Raw genomic sequence first — 25,179 nt, forward strand, 5'->3', positions numbered from 1 at the left:
GAATGTTCATAGCAGCATTATTCACAACAGCCAGATGAAAACAATCCAAATATTTGCCAAATTATGAATGTATAAATAAATTCCGTACAATAGAATATATTATTCAACAGTTAAAACAAACAAGTTACTGATACATGCTACAACATGTATGAACCTCCAAAAAAACATGCTAAGTGAAAGATGTCAGATACAAAAGGCCACTTATTATATGATTAAGTATGAAATATACACAACAGGTAACTCCTTAGAGACAGAAAACAGATTAATGGTTGCCAAGGGCTGGGCAAAGTGAAGAAAGGGGAGGGACTGCTAACATGTAGGGGGTTTCTTTCAGGGGTGATAAAAATGTTCTGGAGTTAGACAGTGGTGATTGTTGCACAATCCTTCAAATACACTAAAAACACTGAATTGCACACTTTAAAAGGGTGAATTTTATGGTATGTGTCAATTAAAAAAAAAAAAAAGAATGGCTAAGAGCTACGACTGCTAACCAAAAGGCTGGTGGTTCGAATTCACCAGCAGCTCTTCGGAAACGTTATGGAGCAGTTCTACTCTGTCCTGTAGGGTTGCTATGAATCAGAATTAACTAGATGGCAATGGGTTTGGTTTGATTTTTGGTTAAGAGTACTAAGAAAAAGTCATAACAATAGACCATCGAATCCTGACCTACAGACCATTTGTTATGCAGTTTTATACTGTATAATTAGTGGTGCTTTAGTGCTCCTTGGGGTTGCTGTCCTCCCCTCAATAGACATAGCCCCCTAAATTCTAAGCAAGAACACCAAACAGGTACAGAAGAGTGGGGACAAGCTTGGAAACTGAGTGGCATCAAAGTGTCAGTGTGGGTGGTATCACACACACTGTTGGATTTTTATCAGCTAGATCTGTTTAGTTAGCCTATTTTGACAACAGTGGAGAAGGCAAAGTTCTTAAACCCTTCCTCTTATGCCAGGTACTTGGCAGAAAGGTATCGTTTTATTGGAATGACATCAAATTCCCCTAGGTTTAAAGAAATTTTAAAGAATAAACCAAGGAATTATAGAATTTAGAAGTGAAAAGGACTTTGGAGAGAGTTTACCTGGCCTGACTCTCTTACTTTGTACATGGAGAAACTGAGGTCCTGAGAAATGTAGTGGCTTGCCCAAGGTTACATAGGCAAGCATGGCTAAGGCTTTTGGTTGTCTTCTCAATGTCTGTCCTCCACTTCTTCCCTGGAAATAATTCCTTCCCTCTTCCCCCTCCCCCCCATTTTCACCTTTGTACATGACTGTTTGGAATAAAGGCCTCTCTTATAGTGAGATGTGACTAAGTTCTGACCAATGTGATGGAAGTGTTGTTAGCAACTCCTGGGAAGTGTTCTTAAATGTCAGGGGCTTGGGGTGGGTCATGGCCTTCTTCCTTCCTGCTGACTGAGTTGCAGATTTGATGGCTAGAGTTCAAGCAGCCATCCTGGACCATGAGGTGGAAGCTGCATGTGGAGAATGGGGAATCAATAAGATAGAATTCTAGGTCCCTGATAATTACAGATCTGTCATACCAGGTCTGGAATGCCAATCTCCAGAACTTATTATGTGTGGGAGAAATAAGCTTCTAAAGCTACTGTTATTTCAGTTTTCTGTCATTTACAATCAAACTTAATTATAACTGATACCAAACCAGTTGCCGTTGAGTCAGTTTCGACTCATAACAACCCTATAGGACAGAGTAGAACTGCCTCACAGGGTTTCCAAGGAGCGCCTAGTGGATTTGAACTGTTGACCTTTTGCTTAGCAGCTGAATACTTAACCACTGTGCCACCAGAGCTGTAATTATAACTGATAGAGGATATAAATGATAGAGTTGAGTTGGGAACTCAGGCCTCCTGAATCCAAGTACAGAACTATTTTTTCATGATTATTATTATTAATAGTAAAAGTCAAGCTGTGTTAAGTGTTTTGTATATTAAAAACAAAAACTTATTCTATTGAATGGATTCCGACTTACAGCGACCCTATAGGACAGAGCAGAACTGTCCCATAGGATTTCCTAGGCTATAACCTTTATGGAAGCAGATTGCCATATCTTTCTTTCGTGGAGTGGCTGGTGGGTTCGAACTGCCGACATTTCAGTTCACAGCCGAGCGCTTAACCACTGTGCCACTAGGGCTTCTTTTTGTATATAAGTTATTAATAATTTTTGAGTGCTTATTATAAGCAGGAAACCCTGGTGGCATAGTGGTCAAGTGCTACAGCTGCTAACCAAAGGGTCGGCAGTTCAAATCCGCCAGGCATTCCTTGGAAACTCTATGGGGTAGTTCTACTCTGTCCTATAGGGTCGCTATGAGTTGGAATCGACTCGACAGCACAGGGTTTGGTTGTTTTTGGCTTTATATGCAAGTTACTGTTTAAGTACTCTGTAAGTATCGTTAATTCATTTAATTCTCATATCAACTCGGTAAGATAGATGCCATTATTATCGTCATTTCCATTTACACGAAGAAGCTGAGGCACAGGGAGTTTGAGTAAGTTGCCCAAAATCACACTTAGCCCCTACATGGCACTGTGTCTTATGATGTGAGTTTCTCAACATCCTGTATACCCACCCATTTTATAGAGGAGAAAACAGAAGCAGAAAATTGTCTATTTGCATAAAGTCTCTCTGCTAGTCAGCGGTGCAGCCAAGCATTAGAAGCCAGACCCCTAGCTCCCAGTTTAGTGCTCTGTCCCTAAACCACCCTGTTGTCTCAGAGGCCACCTGGGCAAACATAATCCCTGCCTCCAGTTCCTTGTCTACCCCACCAAAGCACACACACACACACTACATAGGACGCACCCAGACATTTTTGCAGCCAGGATGGCTACAACCTCCTTTGTAAAGCAGCCAGATTTGCCCTTCACCAAGTAACTTTGTTTTATTTACAGTCTCTTGCTCAGAGCTTTTGAACTGACTGCTCATTCCAGGGAAGATCTTGATAGCAACTGTTCCTTGGACAGGGTTCATAGGAAACAAGGTGAATAAACACCGCAGAGCCTTTGGCTATCTAGCAACCTTGCTCCTGGGGGCGTTTATAAGTTGGTGTCTGGGTGCAAAAGACTTCGAATTTGAAAAGGTGGTTTGGACATTTCCAATTTTTTTTTCCTAATTAAAAAAAAAAAGGTCACCCTTTGCCTTTAACAACCTCAGGCCATAGGCACAAGAGAAAAATGATCTTTATCCAGAAGATGGGGTTGGGGGGGGCGGGGAATGATGACATTCCACGAACTTGCAAGAGCTGAAATGGCAAAGAGGTGAATGACATTTTGGAACAGGGTGAAAAAAAAGCCTGATTTGAAAAGTGGCCTATGAGCTTATAGTGTCTTCTGACTTGTAGTCAAAGGTGCCACTCTAAAGTATGACTACGTCATGTGTGTCTGGAATCATTCAACCAGTGTGCTAATCTTGGCTTCACCAGCTGTAGCTGTGTAACCTTGGGCACCTACCTCAGTTTCCTCTTTGGTAAGTGGAGGATAAACTCACAGGATTACTGTGAGGATTGGAAAATACAGTGCTTGGTTCTGAGAGAGCACTTGCTTACCCCCTCATTAAGTGGTAGCAATGATAGCTATTATTATTGCTTCCTTGGTGATCCTCCCAGGCCTAGAGGGAATGAAATTAGGGTGTTCATAAAAGTAAGCCCCAAGGGGGAGCAGAGGTAGGTAGAAGGTTAGCAAACTTGGCTCTCAAATACCTTCATTTGCATTGAGTTATTCTCTGTCAAGAACTGTTATGGTGACATGAGGTTTCTGTACTGAAGCCCCAAAATGGCTGATAAAGGGAGACATAGGTTCTTAAGGGTAGGGCAGAGCTGAGCCACCCCATGGAGCCTATGAAGCCCCCAGGTGGCTTTTCTATGGGTATTTGGGGTCTCCTTAAAGGTCTGAGGAGAGAGGAATGGGTCTCTATCAAGGACCATGTGGGGAAGTGGATGGTGTGATAAAGAAGAGTAGAGGACCTGTGACTCCCTCAAGGAACTGTATTGGGAAGTATGGAATTTAAAAGGGAAAACTTGAGTCTTCATCGAGGCACGAGTGAGATAGAGTTCTCTGTAAGCAAGAGCTACTGGGTGGAAGAACTCCATAGGGGAGTAACTCCATGAAGAGGCTGGGGACCATGTGCTTCAGGATCTGGGCTCTGGGATCTCTGTGGGATTTGGATCTCTTCAGGGGGGTTGCGTGTGGAGTTTTCTATGGGAGAACAGTGGGATGAAGGTCCTTAGGGGACTGCACGGGGAAGCCAAAGTCCGCAGAAGCTGGATGCGGGGAGCTTCGGCAGTCTAGCAGGCTGAAGAGCGGTTTCACTTTCCCCGCCTGTAGGCGGCCCCGCCTCCCGCGAGCGGACTACACTTCCCAGCGGTCCCCGCGGGCGGGGCGGCGGTGGCGCGGGCGGGAGGGGGCGGGGGTGGGAGAGGCGGAGGGGGCGGCGCGCGCCGGGCACGCGCGCCGGCGACCATGGCGTTCGCCGGGTTGGAGCGCATACAGTAGCCCCGGGAGGCGGCAGCGGCGGCGTCGGCGGCGAGGGAGCGAACCTCAGCGGGCGGGCCCCAGCCTGAGGGAAGGGAGGAAGGGGCGGGGAGAGCGCCAGAGGGAGGCCGATCGGCCGCGGGCGGGCGGGCAGCGCAGCGCCGAGCGGGGCCCGCGGGCCCATGAGGAGGCCCGGGGACCATGGGCTCCAGGATCAAGTGAGTGCGGCCGGGCCGGGCCGGGCGCGGGGCGGCGAGGCCGGGCCAGGACTGCAGGCCGCGGGCCGCGCGGGGGACTTGTTGCCGGGACTGGAGGGGCGCCCCGCGTGCCAGCGTCACGCGGGGTGGGGGACGGTTGCCATGGCGATCTAGGGAGGCGCGGGGGTGGGAGGGCGCCGGTGGTCAGGTGTCGCTTCCTCACCTGAAGGCGGGAACTGCTGAGATTACAAGGTGGCTCCCACTCCAGGTTTGCAGAAGCCCCAGAAAATGGTCATAAAACTGTTCGGGGGAGGAGGGAAGGAAATCTCAGGAAGCAACTCCCCAGGTGGGTGTGTTTGGGGCACCCCTGAGTGTTGGCAGGCCCTGGGAGGTTGCTGTCTGGCTGCGTGAGGCCTTTGGCCCCCACAGAAGTCCCGTGAGGTTCTTAGAGGGAGGGGCTACTCTTGGGGTTAAGGTCTGGATGGCCTGAGGAGGAAGGCCCTGTCTCTCCCTCTTCTAGTTCCCTCTCTTATCTGTGAAAGTCTCCACTTAGAAAAGGCCAAAGGCTGTGAAGGAAGATACCTCTGTGCTGTAACTGAGCACCTGATTTTGATAATCTTTGCAAAGGTTTTGTAATCCAGTCTGGCACATCCCCTCCCTCATTCATTCACCTGGAGTCCCTGGTCAGGGGTTAGTTTTCTGGGAAATTGTTTATACATCTAACTTGAGAACTCCACATTGAAACATTGTTGCCCTCCTTCTAGACTTAGAAGTTGACTTTGGAAAGTGCTACTTTCATGCAGTCCGATTTGGGTGTGTTGCTTTGGACTCTATCTCCCCTCCCAGCTAGGTTTTCTTCCTGCCTCTCCCTTCCTCAGTCCCAGAACGTGAGATGCTTTATCTCTAATCACTAGCAAATGTTCAGTTTTTCTTTATGACTAATAGAATTGTTTAAGGGCACTTAAAAACAAAGTTGACAGCATAGGCTTTTCCTTAAAAAAGCTTTCATAAGACACGTTAAACCCTCTTACAAGAAAGTCTGTGGAATGAGTGTATTTCAGCATTTAGAGAATTGTGTCTGGGGAAGTTTGGAAGGGGAAGGGCCTTTAGGGGGAAGTCTCATAATTATTGGAACATTGTATCTCATGTCCAGGTGCTGCCCATTCAGTGTGACCCTTGCCCAGCCTTGCAGTCCTCTGTGTGCTTTAGACCTCCCACTCACAAAATGTGTCTAATATGTGCTGCAGCAGCCCTGAGACATAGGCTAAACAGAAGTAGAAAAGTTTGCTTATGATAATGAAAATGGGCAAGTTGGATGAACGTGCTGTTAATTCTTCATTTTCGTGGAAATGAGGGAAAAAAGTTAGACGCATACTCCAAACAAGAGCTTAAGAGACTTGGAAGGTAAAAAGACATAGTTTGGGAGCATTGGGATTAAAGAGGCACTCCAAGTTTAGCTACTGATTCCAAGTAAGAGTTGTAAACTTGGATTTCAATAGCACTTAGAAATACTTTGCAGAAGCCACCCTAGAGTCCCAGAGTATGCTTTTAAGGATGCTTACCCTTCTTGTTAGAGAGAAGTTCAGAATCTTGCCTACATGAGGCAGTCAGTGTCAGAATCAGCATTCAAATCTAGCAAGTGGATGTTCAGATGACTAGGCATCAAGTTCCTCTCTTGCTCTTGAATGTAGCAGGTTGACACACATTTCTCAATTGTGTTTTGTGGAACTCATCGCTGTAATATCTGAGCACTTGGGCAAGGGACCTAACTAAGGCATGAAATTTGTATTAAGTGTGAAATTAGTATAAAGAATAACCCCCTTGATCTTGAAACCAGACTGCTCCGCGATAAAAAGTTAGACTTGGAAACTGTGTTGTCTTTACTTATGGTGAGACTGAAAGAGAATATGAGGACAGAAGCTGTGAAAAGTAGTTGAGATTTATGATGACCGTGGTTTATGTAACTTCTAACTACAACTAGGAATGGGATAGACAGGTGGTGAGGGAACGAACCATCTACTTAGCAGCTGCCCTAGTTGTTGGAGAAAATTGAACTTTGGTTATTACTAACCATTCCGTCCCGACAGGACAGAACAGACCCCAAAGTATTTACCTGGCTGAGGTGAAATGTAAGTGTACAGGTGTTAATACTTAAGACAGTCTTGGAGAGAGGTAGACAGAGTACTCTGGAGCCCCTTGGAGCAGGAAAGCATTATGGCTCCCAGTGTTCTCTCTTGCTTATTATCTCTGATGCTGTGTGACTGAGTCAGGCTGACAGTGTGGTGGAGTGAACTCAAACTTTGAAATCAGACCAGGGTTCTGTTGTCCGCTAACTGAAACTTTGCACAGATTACACCTTTCAACCTCAGTTTCCCTGGCAGGCAGACTATACCCATGTTTCAGGGTCATTATGAAGAATTAACACAGTACTAACATGAATGCTGGATCCATATTAAAAATTCAGTAATTGTTCGTTTTCTTTCATACTTTCTTTATCAAAAGACTTAGAACGTGAGCCTAGTCTATCCTGGTATATTTTATGCCAGAAATGTCAGAGAAAAGCATGTTTCAGTTAATGGAGAAGGAAGTTTTTTTTTTTTTTAGTTGTGCTTTAGGTGAAGGTTTACAGAGCAAATTAGTTTCCCATTCAATAATTTATACACAAATAGTTCTGTGACATTGCTTGCAATCTCACAGTGTGTCAGCATTCTCCCTGTTACCACCCTGAGTTCCCCATTTCTGTTTGGTTTTCCTGCACCTTCCTGCCTTCTCATCTTTGTTTTTTGGCTGATGTTGCTCTTTTGTTCTCATAGATGATTGTTCTAAGGAGCACTTTCCTCACAGGTGTTATTGTTTATTTTATAGACCTGTCTGTTATTCGGAGTTCTGGTGGCACAGTGGTTAAGAGTTCTGCTGCTAACCAAAAAGTTGGTAGTTCAAATCCACCAAGCTGCTCCTTGGAAACCCTTTGGGGCAGTTCTGCTCTTCTGTCGGGTCGCTATGAGTTGAAATTGACTCAACAACAATGGGTTTGGCTGGTTGGTCTATTATTCAGCTGAAGGGTGATCTCCAGGAGTGGCTTCAGTTCCAAGTTAGAAGGGTGCTAAGGGCCATAGTCTTGGGGGTTCCTCACGTCTCTCTCAGACCAGTGAGCCTGGTCTTTTTTATGAATTGGAATTTTGTTCAACATTTTTTCCCCACTCTAATTGAGACCTTCTGTTGTGATCCTGGTCAGAGTGGTTGGTAGCAGTAGTCGGGCACCATCTAGTTCTTCTGGTCTCAGGCTAGTAGAGGCTGTGATTCCTGTGGTCCGTTAGTCCTTTGGACTAATTGCTTCCTTGAGTCTTTGGTTTTCTTTACTCTCCTTTGCTATGAATGAAAAGAGACCAATAGTTGTATCTTAGATTGTGGAGAAGAAAGTTTTGATGATCAAGGAATTAGACTGTTAATGTATAAAACAGGACTTAACATTGTCTCATTTAAAAAAAAAAAAACTGATTAAAACAATACTGTGTGTAATTGTGAAGCTGATGTGTGTTGGATTATCAGTAGTAAAGTAGTTGAGTTGCTAGGCACAGATACTGAGATTTAGCACTTAATCAAACTTTCAAGCTAAAGTGGTGAGGCACGCACAATCTCTGTCAGGCACCGTGAGAACGCTTTATGTGAACCATATCATCAAATCCTCACAGCTGCCCAATGATGAAGGTGCTACTGCTTATTAACCACGTTTTTCAAATGGGAGAATGGGAGAGCTTATAGGCCTTAGGTTAGATACTACCCCTAGGAAGCCTGCCCTGATGCCAGGTCCCTACCTCCTACCACCCCTACCTCCACCTGGCTCAGGTACCCCTCATTTGTGTTTCTCTGGCCTGTTGTGTTTATCACTGTCATAGCACAAAGTCCAGTTCCTTGTCCCCTGTATTAAACCAGACATAAACTTTTTGAGAACAGAGGTAGTCTTATTTTTGTTTGAAGTTCCTTCCTCAACCCAGTACTTGGTGCATGTTTTTTTAGGAAGTTTGTAGAATGAATTTAAGAAATACATTAGGATCTGAATTAGAATCCTAACCAAGACTTAAGTGTACATAGCGTTCAAAGAACAACTTGGGTATTTGAGCTCTTAGGGAGGAAGAGTTTTTATGTTGGACTGGTTTTAAACCAAATTGCTATGCTCTAGGCTGGCTGCTCCTTACTAAAAAAAGTTCCTTCATTTTAATAAAGGAACATGGCCTTGCCTCAAACCAAATGTAATTGACAAAGGAAAGAGCAAGTCACCAGGATGCTAGTAGCACCCTGGAAAGCTCCTAAACCTTAAACCTGAGCAGATGTTTATCTGGAGTGATAAAAGAAGCAGTGATAACTGGCAGTGTTCCACAGGTATGTTTAAATCTTATTTAGTTTTTGAGCGATCCCAGTGGATTGGAATGTGGTTGATATGAAACAATTTAACTGATAGTGCAGACACACAGCAGGAAACTGTGTGGCGGTTTAATATTGCTTGTGGTGACATCCCAGAAATTGTTTTCAGGCACCAAATGCAGGAAGTGGGTTGTAAGTAATCGAAGAAAGTATTCTAAGTGAGTTTGAAGAAACCTGACACATTCATGGACTCAGAGAAAAGCTTTGCTAAGATTTGAAGGCATAGGAGCAGGACAGGGCAACTGAATTGGCCTTTATTCTGTATTAGTCCGTATACCAGTCTTTTGTTGCTTCCAGACTGTGATCTTTGTGAGGTTGGTGACCAAGAAATTCATTCATTCACCTACAATTGCAGTAAGAAGTGCCAAGCACATATAAAGTGCTCAATAAATGTCAGCCATTATTGTTATTATTGTCATAGTTGTGTGCCTGGCATTGTGCTCAGTACTAGGGACACAATGATGAAAAGATTTTTTTTTTGCTTTAAGGCCTTCCAAAGTACTAGTGAGACAGAAATGCAGAACAAAAACACTATCCTTTATGCCTCTCTTTCCCCCAGATTGCTATGGTAGAGGTGCAGCCAATGGTGAGTAAATAAATAGGTGAAGGAGAGACTGTCTTCCCAGGAGGGTCAAGGAAAGAAGGCTTTATCAAGGAGATAATGTTTTAGGTGAGACATGAGAGATGAGTAGGGATGTGAAAAGGCTAAAGGTGTGGCAGAGAGTAGAGGCAATAGTGGTGGTGATAAGGGCAGTGGTGGTGGTAATTGGGGGGACAGTGGTGGTGGGGCAGTGGTGGCAGTGATGGGGTAGTGGTGCTGGTGATGGGGACAGTGGTGGGGCAATGGTGGCAGTGATAGGGTAGTGGTGGTGGGATGGTGGTGGTGGTGATGGGGGCAGTAGTGGGGCAATGGTGGCAGTGATGGGGTAGTGGTGGTGGGACAGTGGTGGCAGTAATGGGGCAATAGTGGTGATGGTGGGGGCAGTGGAAGTCTCAACAGAGAGAGTAGCATGTATGAGGACATGGCATATTAGGGAAATAAAAATTATTATTTATTTATTTGGCACCTAAATGCCAAGAATTGTGGTAGACATTGAGAATTACAATGGTGAACAATACAGATTCATTTCTATTCTCATGGTGTTTACAGTCAGGTGGACCTGACAGATAAAAAAAACAAGTCAGTTCATAGGGTTGTGGCAAACTGGGTGTGCTATAAAGGAAACAAACAAGATGTTGAGAGAGTATGATAGGAGTGGCTGTTCTAGTTTAGATAGAGTGACAAGGGACAGCCTCACTATAGAGATAACATTTGAGCTGAGATTTAAAGTTGAGATAGCACTAGTCATGTAAAGAGACTGGGCAAAACTTTTCATTCCAGTAAAGGGTAGAACTTATACAAAGCCCTTGAGGTTGAGAAGGAGCCCTGGTGGCATAGTGGCTAAGAGCTATGGTGAACTACAGCTGCTAGCCAAAAGGTTGGCAGTTTGAATCTACCAGCCGCTCCTTGGAGACCCTATGGAACTGTTCTGTTCTGTCATATAGGGTCAGTATGAGTTGGAATCAACTCGATGGCAGGTTTTTTTAAAAATTGTACTTTAGGTGCAGGTTAACAGAACAAACTGGGTTCTCATTGACAATGGGTTTTTTGAGGTAAGAAAACCCTAACTTATTTCAGGAACTGACAGAAGGTCCACGGGTTTGAGTGGTGACTGATAGCAGAGAAGCTTGAAGTGAGGTCAGAGAGAGAGATCTTGGGGGAGAGAGAACGCAAGATTGGCAGGTCTGATGGCAGGCCTCTGGCTCACAGGCTGTGGAGGCCAATGAATCAGGAGATCAGCAGGTAAGATAGCCATGGTAGTCTGAAAACAGCATTCTTGAGATAAAATTCTTTTAAAATTCATCCTTTTAAAGCATACGATGTTTTTTGTATATTCACAAAAGTGTGATTGATCACTACCATGTAGTTCCAGAACATTTTAATCACTCTATACCTATTTTTTTATACCTATTAGCAGTCACTTTCCATCCCCCCCAATCCCCCCGCTTCCCCAACCCCTGGCAACCACTAATGTACTTTGTGTTCCTGTATGCCTGTTTTGGGCATATCCAAAACCCAGTGCCTTCGGGTTGATGCCAACTCATAGTGACCGTGTAGGACGGAGTAGAACTGCCACATAGAGTTTCCAGGGGCCACCTGATAGATTTGAACTGCTGACCTTTTGGTTAGTAGCTGAACCTTTAACCACTATGCCACCAGGGTTTCCCCGAGCAGAGCATATAAAAGGAATCACACAATATTTGTTCTTTTGTGTCTGGCTTCTTTCATTTAGTGTAATGATTTCAAGGTTCATCCATGTTGTAGCCTGTATCAGTACTTGATTGTTTTTTATTGCCAAACAATATCCCATTGTATGGATATTCTACATTTTGTTTATCCACATTTTGTTGCTGGTGGACATTTGGGTTGTTTTTGCTTTTTGGGTATTATGAGTAGTGCTGCAATGAAATTCATGTACAAGTTTTTGCGCGTCTTACGTTTTCACTGCTCTTGGGTATGTACATTGGAGTGGAATTGCTGGGTCATGTAGTGACTGTATGTTTAACATCTTGCGGAACTGCCAAACTGCCTTCCAAAGCAACTGTGGTGTCTTCTCTGTACTGTGGCATCTCATTTTGCTGTTGATTTGGCCCAAATGAGTTGCGTAGAAAACAAAGGATTAAACAGGTTTCTCAGAAGAGGTTGGGACTTGAACTGAAGGCAAAGTGAGATTTGCAGAAGGGAAGAGGGGCTCGCAAAGGAAGAATAGTGGAAGTTATATAACTTGAAAATGGGGATAAACTCATCTCGTTGTTTTCATATACAGAGAAACAGCCTTGGTCTCTTAAGATAGCTCTGCTACAATCTTTTTTTTGGGCTGCTTTCTTTGAAGCCTGTTGTATAGCACAACTGATGTATCTCCCTGCAGTGTAATAAGAGTAGGAATTTAAATGTAACTTCTCCAGGACTTCTTCCTCTGATGCCTCTTCTCTTTTGTCTCTTCATAATGTTCACACCCCAGTCCCTAGAAGAGACTGTAGGAAGAGTTGGGGCAGTGGAACAAAAGTCTCTTTGGAGACCTAGGTTCTCCATTATTAATGCACAGGGTCAGCCACTTTTCTGGAAAATGTATTGGCGCTACTCCATCTTTCTAATCTTAGCCAATGTAGCCAACTTGGAGGGAGGGAGTCATATAGCAAATAGGAAGGTTGAAAGAAGGAAAGTAAAACCTGGAGTATTGCTCTAGGAAGTATATTTTTATTCAGAATATTAACTCTATAATAATATGTGTATACTCTGGGCTAGAATTCTGGTTGTAGGCTGAAAAGGTTCAGCCTTTTTCCTGGTTCTAGGAGAAAACCAATCTCTGGATTTGCAACATCCTTTTTTTCTTAAAAGGATTTTTTTTTTTGGAAATAGATACACAAGAAAGAAAAATAAAACATAGTTGGCCTCCTCAGCTTTTACTGGAATCCATACGGATTTTCTCCAAATATTCAGGACTTGTAAAGGAGCCAGATAAGGGAAGTAAAACAAAAACTATGTTCAAGATGCCTAAGTTCCTACAGAAAAGAGATTATATCCAAAAAATTATTTGTAAATTGGTTATGGCATTTGGAATGTATTTTTCTCTTAGGGATAAAGTTATGTATACATCATTGGCTGTCAAGGGTAAGGACGTTCCAGACAGAGGGAACTGTGTGTACAACAGACATAGGGAGATCAAAGTTACAGCTGCAATACAGGTTATGTGGATCAAGATTATAGGAGATGAGGTTGGAAAAAGTAGGCTTATGCCATTGGGACACAATCCTGAAGCATGAGCAATTGAACGGGTGACTTGGGGATGTTATATTATCAGATTTGGGTTTTTAGAAAGATTACTCTGGCAGCAGTAGAGTAGTGATATCCCTGGCTTGTGCAAGATGATCTGTTGGGGTGTGAGAAGAATATATTAGAACATATATATATATATATATATTTTAATAATTTTTATTGAGCTTTAAGTGAACGTTTACAAATCAAGTCAGTCTGTCACGTATAAGCTTATATACACCTTACTCCATACTCCCACTTACTCCCCCGCCTAATGAGTCAGCCCTTCTGGTCTCTCCTTTCATAACAATTTTGCCAGTTTCTAACCCTCTCTACCCTCCCATCTCCCCTCCAGACAGGAGATGCCAACACAGTCTCAAGTGTCCACCTGATGCAAGTAGCTCACTCCTCATCAACGTCTCTCTCCAACCCATTGTCCAGTCCCTTCCATGTCTGATGAGTTGTCTTCGGGAATGGTTCCTGTCCTGGGCCAACAGAAGGTTTGGGGACCATGACCGCCGGGATTCCTCTAGTCTCATTCAGACCATTAAGTCTGGTCTTTTTATGAGAATTTGGGGTCTGCATCCCACTGATCTCCTGCTCCCTCAGGGGTTCTTTGTTGTGCGCCCTGTCAGGGCAGTCATCAGTTGTGGCCGGACACCATCTAGTTCTTCTGGTCTCAGGATGATGTAAGTCTCTGGTTCATGTGGCCCTTTCTGTCTCTTGGGCTCATAGTTGTCATGTGACCTTGGTGTTCTTCATTCTCCTTTGATCCAGGTGAGTTGAGACCAATTGATGCATCTTAGATGGCCGCTTGTTAGCATTTAAGATCCCAGATGCCACATTTCAAAGTAGGATGCAGAATTAGAACTTATATTTTTATTTATTTATTTATTTTTTAAATTTTTGTGCTTTAAGGGAAAGTTTACAAATTAAGTCGGACTCTCATACAAAAACATATAAACACCTTGCTACATACTCCTAATTGCCCCCCCATGAGACAGCACATTCCTTCCCTCTAGAATTTATATTTATTTTTATATCAACTACCAAAATTTCTATTTTCTATTTTTTTTTTTTTTTGTATATGTATATACTAGGGTTGCTATGAGTTGAAATTGACTCAATGGCAGTGGGTTTTTTTGTTTTTGTTTTAGGACATTCTTATAATTTATGAATAAATATGTAAATCAAACATGTGCTGAAATTTTTTACTGATAGGAAGGAATGCATTAAAAAAAATGGAACCCACTGGTTTATGTAACTATGTCATAGTTTATATTGCAGAAGATCAGGACTTGAAGTAAGGTTTTGATGGAAAGAAAAGGAACTGATTTGAGAGAGATTTTAGGTAGAATTGACAAGACTTGGTGACAAATGACGTGTTAGAGAAGAATTAAAGATGACTTGTCAAGGTTAGAGAAGTTATATTACAAATGGGATGTTTGTAATTTGAGAACTGGCTATATAATGTTTTTTATTTTTCTGGGGAAAAGTGAAAAGTTATAACTGGAGGAGGAATTTTAGTCTGCAGTGAGAAAGGAAGAAATCTTGGAGGGTTCCATAGTAAACGTGTGTGCTTTGTTTTGTTAGATAAGTAATACTTAGAGTGGGCTGGACCAGGTTGCTGAAGGGAAATCTGCCCATGTTATGTTTAGAGAGAGAAAGAAAAAACAAGAACCTTTGAACTCACTTTAGCCACAGGAAAGGTTTCAGGAATGTTGCATTGTTCTACCCTAGACTGTATGAATAAATGGGAGGAAGGAAACCAGTCTTAGAGAAGATACTATTTGACTCCAAACAAATAGTTGTACTGCAGGGTGTGAGAGGGGCTACAGGGATGTGGGCGTTAGAGACACTGAAGTTTGAGTCCCCAGAACTATATACAATCTCCACCTGAGTTCTAAATTTCTGAGCCTCAGCTTTTTCATAAAGGAAGGTAATAAATTCACCTTATAGGGTTGTTGTGAGGAGCCTTGGCTTTGACTTTGGCCTTGGTGTGAGGTTTTGGCCAGCACAGTCTGGCACCCTGGCCATGTGATAACAAGCACACCTCCTGAGCTTGGGACTGATGCCCTGCCTTCAAGACCTTTAGCTTGACAAAGTTTTTTTTAGACCCTTTTGTTTTTTGGCAAAGTGCATGATCCTTAGGAACTTAGGATTCACCTTTTTTGTCATCAGGGTTATTGATACCATTTTTGTGCCATTTTGAAACTGGCTATACGTGGTGTGGTTCTTGGACTTGGCCATGTCTGCAGTGCAGTCCGCAGCTCAGGAGCTGCCTGAGACTAGAAACGAGTCATATCTGGATTTTGATTTTTTAAAAATAGTATTCTCCCTTCCCTCTCCCTCATCCAGAGTTTTTAAATGCTTTTCATTTTTCTTGTGTTATTTGCTTTTATGATGTCCTTAATTTTTTCCAAACTTGAAATTGTAGTTTTGTAGAGGCTTTTCCTTCCCTCTCCCCCTCTGTTCTGATCATTATAAAGGTGGCTGTATTTTAATTCTGGAATGTCCCTTCACTATTACTCTGGGATTTTATTATTTTCTGGCTCCTGTGTTATTGTTTTGTTATAATTTGTTTTCTGGAGTATATACTCAAGTTCTATAGGAGACAACCACACCAGTGGGCTTGTAGAAAGGGTACATAAAAGGTAAACTTTGAATTTTTATATGGCTGAAAAATATGTCTATTTTCTCACATTTGATTAATAGTTTGTATGGGCACAGAGTTTTAGGTTGAAAGAATTTCCTCCAGACCTTTGAAGATATTTCTCCACTGTCTTTTAGCTTTTGCTGTTACTGATGATAATCTGATTATTTGTAGGTACTTAACAGTATATTTTCCTATGAAGGTTTATTTATTTCCTCTATGCTTGCACCAGTACCACTTTATTTTAATTTCTATACCTTTAAAATAAGACTTGTTATCAGGTAGTGTAAGTCCTTCAATTTTGTTGTTGCTCTTCAGATTGTTTTGAATACTCTAAGCCCCTTGTATTTTCATATAAGTTTTAGAATCTGTCAGTTTTCACAATTTTGATGGAAATTGCATTGAGTCTTTAGGTTAATTTGTAGCATTGCTATATATAATATTGACTCTTCTAATCCATGAAAATGGTATACCTGTCTTTAAAAATCTTATAAAATTTCTCTCAGCAGTGTTTTGTAGTTTTTAGTGTAGGGTCTTGAACATTTTTGTTAGATTCAATCATAGGTTATGATACTTGTTAATGATATTGCTTTTTAAATCTTCTTTTCTAATTGTTGCTAGCATATAGAAATACGGTAGACTTTTTTGGGGGGGTATATCAATCTTGTACTCAGTAACCTTGCTAAATTTACTTATTAATTCTAATAACTTGTTTTTAGATTCTTTTGCAAATAATGACAATTTTACTTCCTCCTTTCTGATCCTTCTACCTTTTATTTCTTGCCTTATTTCACTGGCTAAGACCTCTGGTATGATGTTGAATAGGTATAGTAAGAGCAGATACACTGGTTATGTACGTGAATTCAGGACAAAGTGCCAATATCTCACCATCAAGTATGTTGATAGCTGTAAGCTTTTCTTAGATGCCCTTTATCAGGCTGAGCAGCTCCTGTCTATTCCTAGTTTGCTAAGAGTTTTTATTATGAATTGATGCTGACTTTATCAAACACTTTTTCTACATGTATTGAGATGATATATTTTTCCTGTTAATGTGGTGAATTACAATGATGTTCCAATAATGTCCTTTGTAACTGTTTGTTTTGATCCTGGGTCTAGTTAGGGATCGTATGTTGTACTTAGCTGTCATGTCTCTAGTTTCCTTTCATGTAAAACAGTTCTGCCCTTTTTTATCTCTGACATTGGCTTTTTAGAGAGTCCAGATAAGTTCATTTATAGAGTGTCCCATGTTTAGGATTTGTCTTATTGTTTTGTTTTGTTTAAATATTTCGGCAAGAATACAATATAAGTAATGTGTCTAGTGCCAGGCATTTAAAATTAAAAAAAAATTTTTTGCTGAAAATATATACAACAAAACATACACCCATTTGACAATTTTTACATATACGGTTCATTGACAGTGGTTACGTACTTTCACATTGTGTCACCATTCTCCCTGTCTCTGCCCGTATTGTTTCACCACTGTTAACTTAAACTCTCGGCCCCTTAAAGTTCTTGTCTGTGTTTTAGAGTTACTATACTATAGTCCATTTAAGGGGAGCCCTGGTGGTGTAGTGGAAACCCTGGTGGTGTAGTAGTTGAGTGCTACGCCTACTAACCAAAAGGTCGGCAGTTCGAATCTACCAGGAGCTCGTTAGAAACTCTATGGGGCAGTTCTACTCTGTCCTGTACGGTCGCTATGAATTGGAATCAACTCAACGGCAAAGGGTTTGGTTTTGGTTTTTGGTGGTGTAGTGGTTAAAGTAACTGACTGCTAACCAAAAGGTCAGCAGTTCAAAACCACCAGCGGCTCATTGGGAGAAAAACTTGGCAGTCTTCTTCCATGAGGTTTATAGTCTTGGAAGCCCTATGGGGTCTCTAATGAGTCAGAATCGACTCGATGACAGTGTGTTTTTAGATGAATTGTCCATTTCCCCACAGATAATTCTTTAAAAGAATGCAGTGCTCAACATGAACCTTCTTTATTGAATGAGTTAAAATGTTGTTTAGTTTATAGATGACTTCATGGGATAGTTTCAGTTCTAGGCTTAAAGTTGTTTCCAGGCAGTAGATTCAGAGGTTTCCTCCAGTTTCAATGTATCCAGTAAATCTGTTTTCCAATAAGAATTTGAAGTTCTGTTCCACATTTTTTCTTCCTTTTAATGAAGATCCAGCTATTGGATCCTTGGTCAAAATGTTCAGTAATGGTAGCCAGACACTCCATTTCTTCTGGTCTCATGGCAAAGGAGGTATTAGTTCATGGAGGCAATTAGATCAGCAGACTATTTCTGCCTCTGATTCCTGGGTCTTCTTCCTCTCTTGCTCCCGGCAAATAGGAACTGATTGATGCCATGCATTTTTATTATCCTGGAAAGCCACCCTTTTTTCTTCTATCCTTTTTTCATAAGGCTCATATTTGTTGTCTTTTTACTCCCTTTTCTCTCATGGCTTTCTGATCTTATTTTGTAGTGGTCAATGTTGTTTTCTACTTAAGAATGCCAGTTTCTTGAAACACATTTCTTAATGTTTTTCAGAAATGCATTCTTCTTCCGAGAGGTGACTTTCCCTTTCCCTCATTTGCAGTATTTTAAACAGGTCTTTTATTTTTCATATACCCTTGAGCAAGATGAGCTTGACATGTAGTGTTTGCCACAGCTGGGATAAATGGGTTACCATGGGCAGTATTCTTCATGCCTGTGTGTGATGGTCAGACCCCCTTCTCAGATCTGTAGCTGAAGAACTGGTTCATGCTCTCCGTGCCCAGTTGAATTCCTAGTGACTAGTTGGTGTATCGACTTGACGGCACACAGCGAACAAAAAAATAAAGTAGGGATTGGCACTGCTGAGGTAGAATTTTATTCTCTCAATGCCTGTTACTCTGATATTTTGAGCCAATGACATACAGAAGAAATGAAAATTCCCAGAGTGTACTCTGTTAGGGTTCTTCTTATCTCTGTCCTCACACTACTTTATGTGTATAATAATTATAAGCAATGTAACTAATTTTCAAAGCGATTAAGGGATTAGGTAGTTCCTCCACTTATTTATCAGTCTGTCTCATTTTCTCTGTCTTCTCCCTATGTGTGTGTGTTCCATGAGTTTAGCATGAATTGAAGGGAAAAATGACTGAAGGTGGGAGGACAACATGTTATAATAGAAGAGAGGTAGTGAGGCCTGGTATTTGGAACTGTTCTTCCTTTTGTTTTGCCTGGCACTGGCCTTTTTTTTGGAGAAAGATGTGGCAGTCTGTTTTGGTAAAGATTTACAGCCTTGGAAACCCTATGGAGCAGTTCTACTCCATTCTGTAAGGTTACTGTGAGTCAGAATCCACTTGATGGCAGTGGGTTTTGGGTCTTTATTTTAAGAGTCCAGGTGTCAGTGAGAGTTGTCAGAAGTAGTATCAGAAGATCAGAAATTCTTGACAACCAGATGGATGATGACTCCAGGGTTTGTAGTCTGGGTGACAGAGAAAAATAAGGAAATTATCAGGGGGAAATAAACAGTTCAACTTGGGTTATATTGAGTGTGCGGTTACTAAAAGTTCTGTACTTGGGGACTTTTCCAGGGGCAATTGAAATTTGGACTTGAAGCTCATGAGAGAAATGAGAACTAAAGATACCATTTGGGAGTCAATTACAGAGTAGTGAGAAGTAAAGAAATTTCACAAATTTTTTGGTTGAAAGTAGGAGGGAGGGAAGGATCAGTAAGATGTTGGAGACATCTCATTTCCTAAATCCAAACATCATTATCTTGTTGATTCATTTACTCATCTCCTTTGCTGTCCTCTTTGCTCAGGTCATTATGTTCTCTTACCTTAATGACTGTAATTCCTCCTGACTAGGTTCTTTCTACCACTCTTACCTCCTTGTAGTCCGTATACAGAATCCAGTGTGAGTTTTTCAAAGGGCAAATTTGATCATGTCAGTTCACTGTTTAACATCCTTAAATTGCTTTGCATTTGCTTCCAGATTAAAATCCACACACCTAACATGGCTTACAAGGCCCTTTGAGTCCTCGACTTTGCCTGTTAATATCAAAATAATGACTAAATTCATTGAATGCTTTTGAACATTAGCAGTTATTGTTCTAAGTACATTTATTATCTTATTAAATCTTAATACTTATTCTCTCATTTAACCCTCATTAACAGCCCTGTTCAGGAGGTACTGTTATTATCCCCACTTTACAGATGAGAAAGACTCAGAGGTTTCCATTTGCACAAGGTCACACACTAACAAGTGGGGAGGGTAAAATCTTAAATGCATAGGATTAGTCACCATAATCCTAATCACCATACCTACCTCACAGGACTACTCACTATAATCTTGTGAGGTAGGTACTGTTAATACCCCCTTTTACAAATGAAGTGACTAATGTCAGTGATGTTGTTTACCCAGGGCATGTAGGTTATATGTGATGGAGTTGGAATTGGAACCCAGATGTGTGTGAATCTTGAGCCACACTCTCTTCCATGCTAGTCAGACCCCAGCCTCATCCACAGCAACTCTCACCTCTCACTTCCAAGCACACATGTACATACCCTTGGTTAACTTCTACCCATTCTTTAGGTTTCCACTCAAATAGAGCTCTGGCTGAGAAGCCTTCTTTGAGCATCACCTTTGCTCTTCCTGCTGCACTTGGAAGCTCTTTGCCCAACAGCTTTGGCTGATATTGTTCATTGATTGTCCACAGTCTGTGAGCTTCATGAAACCAGGTACTGTGAGGATCTTGTTCACTATTATACCTTGAGTGACTTTCACAGTGTGTGGCATATAGTAGGCACTCAGTTAATATATATTAAATAATTAAATAAACATTTAACTCAATATAGAAGTCAGGTATTGACTTGGTTTCATTCTTAAAGGAGCATAACTAGTAGACTATTCATATATTCAGCTCCCAACTACCTACGTTTGTGACAGTTCCAAATAACTGATAATCCCCAAATCGTATGGTTTTTATTATCTCCTTTGGGATTATAAATATTTATATTTCTGTTATTTTTCTTAGGCCATTGTTACATTTATTCCTGGAGTAAATATTGTTACCCAGCAGACTAAGACAGTCCAGAATATGTTGGTTTAACTGGAGGAGGCAGTCTAGGATATCTCACTTGCCGTGACTAGAATACAAAGTCAGTCATTCTTAAACTGATGGGTGAAAGTTCTTTATACTTTATAAGTTAGTTATTCTCTTCGGTTTCACAGGTTAGGCAGTCATAGCCTGGAATTTAGGAGGAAGAAATTTATATTCTCATGGCCCACGTCTTAATCTTTTCTCAGGCAAACTGATTTGACCTTTCCCTCCTTGGTCTGACTTCCTCATTGGAAGAGTTTCATATTGCACAGGGAAGAACAATTTAGCAGGAATATAAGTTGCAAATTATTAATTCAGTGGTGTTCAAACATGTTCAGGTGATGGAGTACCTAAAAGTCATGGTATTCTGTGGAACACTGTGAAATATTTATATATTAAACTTCAAACTACATTTTTCCCCAAGTCAGGTACCCTTTTATATTATATTCTAAAATAGATAGGGAGTAGCAGGTGAGGGAGGTTTAAGAAAAATTTCTTGCAGGAAAACTTAAAAGTGGAAAAATTGTATTACCTTAATTTTTTCATGCAAATTGGAAAAAGCCACTTTTGGCACCTTAGTCTAGCTCCCAAGCCTACAGTGTTTCAAATAGCATAGTTGGAGGACCATTAAATTAATTGAATATGGAAAGACAGAAAAAGTTGGAAGTGAAAGGTGATGATATCAATTTGGGAGTCTTAAAATATGATTGACAAAAACTGGTCAGTCAGGAGGGAGAGCTGGAACTGAGATCAAGAGGAGGGAATTTTGTTGATCGTGAACTAGTGTTAGACCAAGTAGAAATATTATACAGTAGGCAGTTAGAAGGTAGGCTTAAAACAAACAAACAAAATCCCTTGCCATTGAGTCGATTTCCACTCATAGTGACCCTATAGGACAGAATAGAACTGCTCCCATAGGGTTTTCAGGGAGCGGCTGGTAGATCTGAATTGCTGACCTTTGGTCAGCAGCTAAAGCTGTTAACCACTGCGCCACTAGGGCTCCATTTTCGTGCCTGTTAACATATAAGCCTCTCAATAAGTGTTGGGCGAGAGGGTAGAGATTTGGAAGTCATTGACATGGATGAGAAAGATGAAGCTATGAAAGCTGTTTTCAGGCTGAATATGGTAAAGAGAGGTTCAAGGGGAAAAGACAAGACATATGTAAGTAGTGTAGAATATTGTTGGGAGGTCATTTGAAATGAGAATCCAGAAAAGATGATTAGTTTAACAGTGGGCTATGAATCCCGCCTTTGAGGGCATTGTCTTGATATGGTGTTAAATTTATCTGTTCATTCAAGGCAGAATTCTGAGCATTATCTTTAATACCTTCCATGTCTTTCATCCCTCCAATCTTTTGGTAAAATGCTGTCAAATTTACTTTCTTAACTAAGACACAAAAAGTGCAAACTATAAAAAAATTGATAAATGGTATTTTATCAAAATTAAAATCTTTTGCTCTCAAAGCACACTGTTAAAAAAATGAAAAAAGCAAGTCACAGACTTCTAAACTCAACACATTTGACCAGTTCTATTTTCACGGCTGACTTCATGTAAAACAAATATCCAACATATGTATGAAGACCTCTTATAGCTCGATAAGATAATCCAATAAGGAAAAAAATGGACAAAAGGTTTTAACGCTTTATCAAAGAAGATAAAGAGATAGCAGATAAGCATATGAAAAGATGCTCAACATCCTTAATCATTAGGAAAATGCAAATTAAAACTACAGTGAAAAAGCCCCTGCATACCTAATAAAATGGCTAAAATTAAAAAGACTGACAATATCAAGTGTTGGTGAGGATGTGGAGCAACTAGAACATTGCTGGTGGATGTACAAAATGGTACAGCCACTTTGGAAGACAGTTTGGTAGCTTCTTATAAAGTTAAACATACTTTAACATGTAACCCAGTAATTCCATCCCTAGGCATTCATTACTCAAGAGAAATGAAAACATTCTGTGGCGTTTCTTCATTCCTGGTGTTCCAAGTTTCCTTCTGGTATCATTTCCCTTCCTTTACAATTTTTTCTTCAAGTTTTCTTTTATGCATCCCAGTCTTTCTCTTCTCCTCCTGAGACTCTTGTAACATGAACCTTAGACCAAAGTTTATTGAGGTTTTGTTAATTTTTTCAGTCTTTTTTTTCTCCCTGTTCAGATTGAATAGCTTTTATTAATATCAATATTAATATATTATTACTGACTCTTTCATCTGTTATTTCCATTTTGCTATTGAGCCCATCCAGTAAGATCCTTTTTTAATTAAAAAAAAAAAAAATTTCATTTGTTGTGTATTTCAGTTCTAAAATTTCCGTTTAGCTTTTCCATGTCTTTGCTTAGGATTTCTCTTTCCCTTCATTGCAAGAAGATTTGCCTTTACTTGTTGAAGCCTTTTCATAACAGCTTCAAGTCTTTGTCAAATAATTCGAACATATGTGTCATCTCATTGGTATCTGTTGATTATCTTTTCCCTTGTGTCTTGGTTTCTTAGTGCTGCTATAACAGAAATACCACAAGAGGGTGACTTTAACAAATTTATTTTCTCACAGTTTAGGAGGCTAGAAATCTGAATCCAGGGCACTGGCTCTAGGGGAAAGGCTTTCTTTCTCTGTTAGCTCTGGGGGAAGGTCCTTGTGTCTTTTCAGCTTGAGTTCCTTGGTGATCTTCTTGGCATCTATCTTCCCCCATCTGTGCTTGCTTGCTTCTGTGCCTAATCTGTGCTTTTTATATCCCAGAAATGATTGGGTTTTAGCCACACCCTACACTAATATGGCATCATTAACATAACAAAGAAAACCCTTAATATTCCCAAATGGGATCATGTCCACAGGCATAGGGGTTAGTATTGGCAACATGTATTTTTTGGGGGACACAGTTCAATCTATAACACCTTGTGAGTTGAGATTTTTCATGGTTTTCCATATGGTGAGTAATTGTGGATTGTATTTTGGGCAGTTTGAATACTGTATCATGTTATAAGACTCAGGATCTTGTTTAAATTCTATGGAAAGTGTTAATATATTTGTTTCAGTGGGGCTCAACCTTTGTCAGGTTAAATCCACAGGTTCTGATCAGCCTTTTGTGGGTTGTGGTTTCAATGTCAGTTCTGTTTTCAAAGCCTTTGCAGTACTATTTGAATCTTTCTTACCTTTGTGCCTTTCATTTGCCAATCTGGGACCTGGGTAAGAGTCTATCTTTTAATTCAGTTCTCAAACCCTTTGGTATGGTGTTCAGGATCATATCCATGCATGTGAGCCCAGGAGTTCATCCAACTTAATGGGGCTGTTTTCCTGAGCTCCTGTTTCTCTACTAACCCTGTGCCTTCGAGTTGATCTTCCTAGTTTTCTGGGGCCTCCCTTTTGTCCTGCCAGCCACGAAGCTAGGGCTTTATGTATCCTGTTCTGCTGTGCACTTTACATGACTGCATCTGCAGCCTGGGCCTAGCAGTAGCCGCAGAGAGGAAAAGAAAGTAATGGGGGTTTGCCTCAATCTCTTGAGACCACACCTCCTGCAATAGGAGAGGAAGTTACTTCCCTCCTTGATTTAGGTGTTGGAATCAACTTGACAGGAAAAGTTTTTTTTTTTCTTTTATACCTTGCTGCCGCCACTGTCATTTTCAAGAAACCCCTTTCCCATCCCTTGAGCCTAAACTAGAGGGTTTGTAATGGAGCTCACCCTCTCCATGCTAATGCCTCCTTCCAGTTTTTGGGCTGTCTTGAGTCCATGCTGAGGGATACTGAAGGGAAAAAAATGGTAAACTCACCACTGGTTTGGTGATACTTTGAATTCTAGTCTCCTACTCCAGTTCACCTGCAACTGTTTATTTTGTAGGTTCCTTGAATTGCTGCTTTATGGATTTTGCCCTGGTTTTATAACTGCATTTTATAGCTATGGGAGAGAAAGGGTGGAGTATGCCTACTACATTTTATTTGGGATCAGAATTCCTAGTTTTCTTTTTATTTAGCCAGCTTTGTGTTCATTGGACTTAACTGAATGTATGGATGGGTATCTGTTATAAGTTCTGGAAAATTCTCAGCTATTTTCAGACCAAGAGCTAAGTGAAAGTGGGAACCCAAAAAGACAACTAGAACACTAACTCCAGCTTTCTAAAACCAGCTATTGCTTGTGCTCCATTCTCTTCTTATCTTCTGGAATATTGATTAGTATGTTTTTTTTTTTTTTATTATGTTATACTTTCTGTGTCTATCTTTTGTGTCTTTTGCTTTCTTTTTTATATTTTGTGTCTCTTTTTCTGAACTCTTCTGGGTAATTTCTTCATGTTTACTAATTCTTTGCTTGTACTTTTTTCTGCTATTAAGACACCCATTGGAGTCTTGGTGGCACAGTGGTTAAGAGCTATGGCTGCCAACCAAAAGGTTGGCAGTTTGAATCCACTAGCTGATTCTTGGAAACCTTATAGGGCAGTTCTGTTCTGTCCTATAGGGTTGCTGTGAGTTGGAACTGACGCAGCAGCACCTAACAATAGCAAGGCATCCATTGG

The 25,179-nt window shown here is 41.0% G+C and overlaps 1 protein-coding gene across 24 annotated transcripts in view; it reads left to right on the forward strand.

Moving 5' to 3' along the window:
- The first annotated feature begins 4,491 nt into the window (after positions 1-4,491).
- Positions 4,492-25,179, forward strand: part of DENND1A (DENN domain containing 1A) — a 566,188-nt gene continuing 545,500 nt past the window's right edge. For 17 of the 24 annotated variants that reach the window (XR_010323028.1, XR_010323031.1, XR_010323027.1 and 14 more), the window contains exons 1-2: positions 4,613-4,696; positions 13,309-13,453. Coding sequence is in view for 14 of the 24 variants with exons in the window: in XM_064291453.1 (XP_064147523.1) it covers positions 13,410-13,453 (44 nt within the window). In the remaining 10 variants the exon portion in view is untranslated. The other 7 variants (XM_064291468.1, XM_064291461.1, XM_064291454.1 and 4 more) reach the window with 7 other exon arrangements.

The sequence above is a fragment of the Loxodonta africana genome, chromosome 9, assembly GCF_030014295.1.
Source record: "Loxodonta africana isolate mLoxAfr1 chromosome 9, mLoxAfr1.hap2, whole genome shotgun sequence".
In the NCBI taxonomy this organism is placed as follows: domain Eukaryota; kingdom Metazoa; phylum Chordata; class Mammalia; order Proboscidea; family Elephantidae; genus Loxodonta; species Loxodonta africana.